Source organism: Mastomys coucha, unplaced genomic scaffold (assembly GCF_008632895.1).
Source record: "Mastomys coucha isolate ucsf_1 unplaced genomic scaffold, UCSF_Mcou_1 pScaffold21, whole genome shotgun sequence".
Classification (NCBI taxonomy): Eukaryota; Metazoa; Chordata; class Mammalia; order Rodentia; family Muridae; genus Mastomys; species Mastomys coucha.
Genome location: NW_022196904.1, coordinates 107587278 through 107595578, shown reverse-complemented (window position 1 = coordinate 107595578; position 8301 = coordinate 107587278). Strand labels below are relative to the sequence as shown.

Here is an 8301-nt window from a genome sequence, read left to right as displayed (position 1 = left end):
CTGGAACTCATTCTGTAGACCAGGCTGGCCTTGAACTCAGAAATCCACTTGCCTCTGCCTCCCAAGTGTTGGGATTAAAAGTGTGTGCCACCACTGCCCGGTAAGATTTCTAATCCTATGTGTGCACTGCAGAATGCGAAAGGAAAGAAAGCAAAGAGTAAGAATCCTGTAAGGAACACTCATCTTTCATAAGAATGGAGTGCCTGGTTCATGTGCAGAGAAGTGGGGTATGGCTAAAACAACCTGTAACACTGGTTCTGGACCTCTGGATGTTTCACTGTCTTGCCCCACTCAGCACTTGAGAGAGAACCAGCCATTTCTCCATCAGGCAGAATGAGAGGTCTGAGTAAGTGCAAGGCATGACCTTCCATCATGGTGAACTTGAGCGGGGAACACAGAACTTACCGCGCCTGTGAAAAACTCCAAGCCAGTGAAATGGAGGGTGTTCTTCGCACCCACAGTGAATTGTGGGATGATGATGAAGCTGAAGTTCATGACGAATGAGAAGATGTTGAACTTCAAAAGCCACCTCAGGAAGCTGAAATAGGACAAGACACTGGTTCCAAACTTGCCTCCGATGACCTTGAATCTCTTCTGCCACAAGGTGATGTAATTGAGGAGCTCTGAAAGGCTGCTCTTGGTTCTGCGGTAAGCCTAGGGTGGAGAGAGAAAGAGAAGGAGGCCTGATCCTCACTAAACAAGTGGCTCCTGAGTGGGTGTTGTAATAGCCAAATAGCCCTGCTCCACGAGCCCTGTTCCCAGCCAGGCAGCTTCAAGGGTCACTGGCTAAGGTGGCTTCACTCATGTTCACAATGACCCTCTCGTGTATCCCTACTATCACCTCCCCAGGTTGTTCTAAATGGGCAGGCTGGTTCACTAATACTCTACCTTCCCATTCCCATCCTTTTACTCCCATCCCATGTTGGCCTGCGCAGCTTGAACATTGGGCTTCCCTTCCCTCCATCTCCTTTTACCCCTGACCCTTGACCTCACTGCTGTCACATTCTTGCTCAGCTTATCCCATTTACCCACATGAATTAATAAATACTAAACCATCAAATGATGCAGCCTCCCACTTCCACATGTATGGAAGTTCTTGTCAACCTAACACAAACCTAGATGTATCTAGGATGTGAAGACCTCAATTGAGGAAATATCTCCATCAGATTGACCATAGCCAAATCTGTAGGGGGCATTTTCCTGAATAATTGCAATGGAGAGGACAGCGCACTGTGGGCTGTGTTAGTTGAGGGCAGGTGGTCCTGAGCTGTATAAGAAGGCAGGCTGAGCAAGCCATGAGATGCAAACTAGTAAGCAGCACTCCTCCATGCCTTCGGCTTCAGTTCCTGCCTCCAGGTTCCTGCCTCCAGGTTCCTGCCTCCAGGTTCCTGCTTTGAGTTCCTGCTCTGAAGTCCTTTCCCCACGGACTGTGATCTCAGAAGCATAAGCCAAATAAACTCTTCCTCCCCAAACTGCTGTTGGTTATGGTGCTTTATTATAATACTAATAGAAAGCAATCTAGCATAGAATATAATGAAAGGAAATGAGGTCAGCACACCAGTGAAACTCCTGTAGTACCATATACAAGAGCTAAGATAAAGAATTAACTTAGCTGTCCTCAGTGCATGGAATGGGTAAAGACAGTATGTGTGTGTGTGTGTGTATACTTCAAAGAATAAAACTGTATCATTTGCTGAAATCATACATTAAGCAAAATGAAATAATCCAGACACACAAAGACACATACTGCATGTTGTTCCCTCTCATATGTAGAAGAATGTGGAATAGTGATTACTAAAGGCAGTGAAGAACTGAGGGCAGGAAGGATTGAGAGGGCCTGGGGTAAAGGAGGAATGAGGGCTGGTGTTTCGAGGTGGGGGTGACTGTAGCTCACAATAGTATATATTGTATAAGGATCTAGAAGAGAGGACCTCAAGGGCTACAAGAGTAGAGTGAACATTTTAGCTTGTGCTCAACCTTGGTTCAGCACTGAGAGAGTGAGAAAGGAAAGGGGACGGAATGAGGGCAGAAAGGAAGCAAGGAAGGCAGGTAAGTAGGAAGAAGAGAGGAGGAAGACTGGGAGATGCCAGCCTCTGGCTGTGACACGGCAGCTGTGGGTACTCAGGAGATCTGTGCAAGGTTGGACCCACTCATTTTCCATGCTGGACAGGAGCAAGGACTCAAAGCCCTGGCTCCCCCATAACATATGTAGGCACTTGGCCGGGCGGTGGTGGCACATGCCTTTAATCCCAGCAGAGGCAGGTGGATTTCTGAGTTCGAGGCCAGCCTGGTTTACAGAGTGAGTTCCAGGACAGCCAGGACTACACAGAGAAACCCTGTCTCGAAAAACCAACCAACCAAACAAACAAACAAAAAACATATGTAGGCAGTTAACAGCTGCTGGGGGAGGGGCTCACACACAACGCAGTTAAGAGTTGCTGGGGAGAGAGACATCTTCAGGGGGCAACAGCCTGCAAGTTGTCTGTGCCCTGTAGGTAATCATAGTCAACCTGACTGGTTTCACCAAGCTAATTGGTTCCTTGTCAGCAGGAAACAGAAATTTGTTCACTTACAGAAGGACACGGAGAGGAGAATGCTAATTAATCAGACTTGATCCATGCAGCCTGTATGAAGGTGTTGAGGTAGCACGTGGGACGGAAGTAACATGCAAATTATATGCTAATGGAAACTTCGTTGTTTGGGACCAAGTCTTACTATGTAGCCCTGGATACCCTGGAACTCATTATGAAGAGCAGCTCCAGCCTCCGGCTCACAGAGCCCTACCTGCCTCTGCCTCCTCAGGACTGAGATCAAAGGCATGGGGGAAAAAATGTCTTTAAAAGTTGACTTACCAGTGAAAGGGAGCTCAGGCAGTGAGCACAGCAGTTGGCCTCGAGGGTGCCTTGGGACTGTTTGTTCTTTTCCTTATCAACTATTTTTCTGTGGAAAATGATAGGAGAAAATAATGGACATCAGTGGAATTCATTTCTGAAAAGACTAGCCACTCCTGGACACAGAGACCCCTGCTTGTAGTTCCAGCCCCTTGGGGGACAAAGCAGAATCACCAAGTCTTGGATCTCAATGGCCCCAGCCTGGTAGTATAAGGGTGGTCACAAGGGTGTCAGCTTTTACATGGGTTCTATTGGGGTTTTTTGGGGGGGGAAGGGGCTTTCGAGACAGGGTTTCTTTGTATATTCCTGACTGTCCTGGAACTCACTCTGTAGACCAGGCTGGCCTCGAATTTAGAAATCCACTTGCCTCTGCCTCCCAAGTGCTGGGATTAAAGGCGTACACCACCACTGCCCAGCTTACATGGGTACTGATGATATAAGTTTGGTTCTTATGCTAGCATGGCATCATTTTCCAACTGAGCTTTCTTCCCAGATTTTCCTATTTGTTGTTTGTTTGTTTTAAAGCAAAGTTTTAATTTAGAGTGGTTTGAAATTTACATGAAGTTTTTTAGACTATGCAGACTGTTCCCACTGTTCTTCTCACAGGTTCCCCTGTTCACTTTCCATGGTAGGTGTGGTGGCTTGAAAGAGATGTTCCCCAGATGTGGGGTGGGGGAGCACTGGGTTCCCAGTTAGTGGCATTCTTTGGGAAGTGTGGCTCTCTGAACATCTGAGGTCTCAAAGACTCAGGCCATCTCCAGTCTGTACCTCTGCTTGTGGCTCAAGATGTTTGCTGTTAGCTACAGCTCCAGTCACCATGCCTGCCCTCTGCCATGATGGACTCTAATGCTCTAGAACCATGATCCCAAATAAACTCTTCTATGAGTAGCCTTGGTCCTGGTGTTTTATCACACCAGTAGAAAAGTAACTAAGACAGTAGGTTTGTTCAAACAAAGCTAGCATGCCTGTGTCCTGGAATCACCTAGTCCTGGACTAGGTCCTGGAATCACCAGGTCCCTAGGCTCCTGATACTCACTTCAGAGATTCCTAGTTCCTCCTCCCAGCCTTCCCTGGCTGCACACGTTGTATCTGCTCTCCTGCCTCTTTAGAATCCTCTACTTCACGTCAGGTTCTCAAACTTTCCTTGTATTTGATGACCTGAAGATGTTTGAGTCAGAGATTTTGGAGGATCTGACTAATGCATCTTTCTGGTTAGACTGGCATCTGGGCTTTGGAAGAGAGGACCACAGAGCATGTCCTATCTTTGAAGAAACTAATTCAAGCGAGTACCTGGCCTGGGCAGTCATAACTAGACCTCACTGGAGACTTGCCAGTCATACAACAGGTACCCATGCCTCCTGGGAGACAGGTCAAGCCTCAACCCTTAGCACTCAGGAAGTGGAGGCAGGACGAAGGAGGATTAGGAGTTCAAGACAGTCTTTGGTTATATAGCAAGCTCCAGGGCAGCCTGGGCCAGTTAAGAGCCTGGATCACCACTAGGAATCAAAAACTGGTTGTGATACACACCTTTATTTCAGCACTCAGAAGGTTGATGCAGGAGGAGTCTGGATTTGAGGACAGTTACAACTATATAATAAATGCCTGTGGGGAGGGATGGAGGAGAGCTGGGGGGGGTCCACCCTTTAAAGGTTTTCCTTGCAGAAGAACTATCACCTGCATTATCTGTTTCTTATCTTTTTGAGATGGGACAAAAGCAGTAGACTGCGGCTCCCACGTAAGAACAATGGCCATACCTAAGCTCCCTCTTCTCTTGCATGGTCCTTGGCTGGTTCCGGATGGTTTTGATTCTGTCTCTAGTTGTCATGGGAACCAGTGATGCAATTAGTTTCTGTCCTGCAGAAGAAAAAGATCAGAGTTCTGTCTTTTTTTCTTTAATACAGTCTTAATATTTTAAGAGATGATAGTGGAGTGAAACTTGGCAGTGCTTGCCTATAATCCCACAACTGGAGAACAGAGGTAGAAAGATAACAAGTTCAAAGCTAGCCTGAGCTACATAATGAGTTCAAGACCAATCAGGGTAGGGTGATCCAAGTGACATGTTCCCCATAGCTTTATGCATCTGAATGTTTGTTTTTCAGTTTATGGTACTGTATGGGGAGGTTTAGGAGGTGTGCACTTGTTGGAGGAAATGCAACACAGAGGCGGGCTTTGAGAGCTTAAAGACTTAAACCTTTCTTAGGTAGCTCTCTCTACATCCTGCTCTCAGTTCAAGATACGAGTGTTCAGCTTCCTGTTCTGGCTGCCATGTCTGCTGCTTACTGCCATGCTTCTCCACTACGGCTGGCTCTTAACCAGTTGGAACCGGAAGCCCAGACAAATGCCTTCTGTTAGTGGCCTGGTCACAGGGTTTACCACAGCAATAGAAGAGTAACTAGTATACTGGGTTACCTTGTGAGGTCCTCTCTTATCCTCATCCCCCATAAATATGTCAATCAATCAATAATCAATCAATGAGACATGATATTGAACTAGAGCATGCTTTATTTTGAGACAGATTCTTGTTCTATAGCTCAGGTTGGCCTGGAACTGGTAGCTACATTCTCTGTTTCCCAGTGCTAAACAATGAACACTCGGCACCATACAGACTGACACCGGAGATAATATAGACTCAGGGAATGCAGAGATCACAAATGGGGTCTGCTGAGGTGACACACACCTTTCATTCCAGTACTTGGGAGGCAGAGGCAGGTGGATGGATCTCTAAGTTCAAGTCCATTCTGGTCTACAGAGTGAGTTCCAGATCAGCCAGAGCTACATAGTGGAGCCCTGTCTCAAAAAGCAAAACCACAAATGGAAGTGACCAGAAGACATGTGTGTGTGTGTGTGTGTGTGTGTGTGTGTGTGTGTGTATGCCTATGTGTATACATGTATGCTCAAAATGAAAGCCTCAGAGGAAGCTCCAGGTTCACTGAGGTGGAAGGGGGTGACCTCAAGGAAAATAACTCACTTTGCTGAAAAAGGGGAGCTTTTGTTTTCCCGTTTAGGATGAGCAAGGGAGAGGGGAGGGGAGGGGAGGGAAGTTAAGGAGAGGGGAGGGGAGAGGCAGGACCATCACAGAGTGGCTTCTGAGAGGAGCACAGTATAAGCTAGTAAAGAGTTAGGTACATTTCCCCCTTCTCCTAGGATTTACTGGCACATGCTAGACTTTGTACCTAGAATGAAAAAAAAAGTGTTAATCAAGTGTATTAATAGAATTTCTTAGATAAGATCTCATGCAACTCAGACTGGTCTCAACCTCTATACACAGTTGAGGATGACCTTGACCTTCTGACCCTCCCCCCTTACACCTCATGAGTTCTTGGACCACAGACATATACCACCATGCCCTGTGCATGTGGTGCTGGGGATGGAGCCCAGAGGTTTTTTTTTAAATGCTAGGCAAACACCCTACCATTTGAGCCACAGGCCCAAGCCCACATCTGGAGTATCATGGGGTAAAAGAGAAATAGCATTTCAGTTGGCCTCAGGAGCTCAGCAGCTGGAGGGTCTCAGCTAAGACTCAGGCTAAGGGCAAACTTAGCTGTGAGGCATCCTGTCTCATCCCATGAAACCATGGTGACAATGACTTATCCTGAGCCTCAGGTTCTTCATTAAGCCTGTCTCAAAGGTGCAAGGGGTGAGACAAAATACAAGTAAATTTAAGGCTTAACAAAACTAAACTCCAGGCACATGAAATATGGTTGTCTGGAAAATGAGCTCTTACTAGATAAGTCCCAAAGTGAGATTTCTCTTCATTTCCAATATCCTTTAGCTTCCTGACTGTCAAATAACTTGGTATTTTTTTTAAAAAAAATTAAAGGCTGGGGAGATGGCTTAGTGTGTAAAATGCTTGCCACGGGAGTGTGAGTCTATGCCTTTGGATCCCTAGGACCCGTGTAAAAAGCTGGGCACAGCAGCACAGCAGCACAGTAGCACAGCAGCAGACTCCTATCAGCTCACCCATGGGGAGGCAGACATAGATGGAGCCTTGGGGGTGAGCAGCCAGCCAGTCCAGCTGAGTCCTGGGGCTAAAGATTCAGTGAAAGACCCTGTCTCAAAAGAATGCAGAGGAGGGGCCAGCAGGAGATGAGTGTGCTTGTAAAAGCCCTTGTGCAAGCATGCCTTCCTGATACACACATGCACACACACTTAAACAACAACCTATAGACAGCTTTAAAGCTACTTCCCTAACTTTTTTCTGAGCATTCTATACCTTGAACAGTTTCATGAAAAGTACAGGTTTCATCCATGCCCAGGCACTCTGGGCCATGATAGATCTGAGAAATTGATTCATTCAGAGATGAAAACCTCAACAACCCGTTGTAGCTTCTGTCATTCCCACGGTTGAAAATCTGACAGTCTGCCGTGTCTGTGGTTGACAAGGAAAGCTTGCTGAAGGTGGGTTTTGTTAATGACCTTCTCAGAGGAATTTGATTTGTTTCTAGGTGTTTTTGGATCCCAGAAGGAACATTCTCCACTTCTATGATAATTTCATTCCCTTGGTCGTCTGACAGCATCTCTTGCCTACGAAGACTCTTGTTCTTCACAGGGTTGGTTATCAAAGGTCTCATAAGTATTCAGACTGCCATGGTTGGGCCCACCAGGGAAGAGCGATGACATCGGAGAAAGAATGCCCCATTCACAAAGAGCTCCACACAAATTACAACATGTCTCCTGCCTCTGTCCCTGAGGGGGCTCCTGAGGGGGTTCCTCAGGAGGAGACACATTTCTCTACAGAGAATTCTGCCTTGGTAGCTAAGTGAGAAATTTTAAACAGAACCCTTCATTAGAGACAATCGGGTTCTAGAAACAGAAGGTGGGGAGTCTTCTAAATGACCTGTAACCACAGGACACAGTTTTCTTGTCAATTTTACTTTCATCGTTTGATATATCTATTTCAGGGACAGTGAGATAGCTCAGTGGTTAAAGGTACTGGTTGCCAAGCCCAATGAATGGCCTGTGTTTAATCCCCACATGGTGGAAAGACTGAACCGATCCTTCCTGCAAGTTTTCCTGGACCTCCACACAAGAGCCTGTGCACACTAATGACTAAATGTCTTCTATAGAAACTCACATGAGTTCATAACATTATTATCATCTCCCCGATCACCTCAGGTATGCCTTCTAATATCTATCTTCCTCACACCAGCAGAAGCTCCTGGACAGACACAGTGCTCAGTCAAGATTCTCCTAGTTTCCTCTGCAGCTAAGAGTAGTCATGTGACCCAGGTTTAGCCAATGAGAATACAGCTTTTGGGAGGAGTTTTTATTTTTATTTTTTATTTTTTATTTATTTATTTATTTATTTATTTTTGACTTGAGTGAGTGACTTTATTCTCAGACCACAGAGAACAGGTTACATTCATTTAAGAAATGATGTGTGTATTAAGATGGTCTATCCATAAAGTCA

At 46.0% G+C, this 8301-nt stretch overlaps 1 protein-coding gene across 2 annotated transcripts in view; it reads right to left on the bottom strand.

The window, feature by feature from the left end:
* Window positions 1–8301, bottom strand: part of Tmc5 (transmembrane channel like 5) — an 82025-nt gene that overhangs the window by 39065 nt on the left and 34659 nt on the right. Inside the window, exons 1-4 of one of the 2 annotated variants that reach the window (XM_031388043.1) lie at window positions 7105–7650; window positions 4646–4745; window positions 2853–2940; window positions 406–654 (exon numbers count right to left, since the gene is read on the bottom strand). In XM_031388043.1, the coding sequence (XP_031243903.1) occupies window positions 406–654; window positions 2853–2940; window positions 4646–4745; window positions 7105–7462 (795 nt within the window). In that variant the 5' untranslated portion in view covers window positions 7463–7650. Of the gene's footprint in view, window positions 1–405; window positions 655–2852; window positions 2941–4645; window positions 4746–7104; window positions 7651–8301 lie in introns of those variants that run through there. The other variant, XM_031388044.1, reaches the window with a different exon arrangement.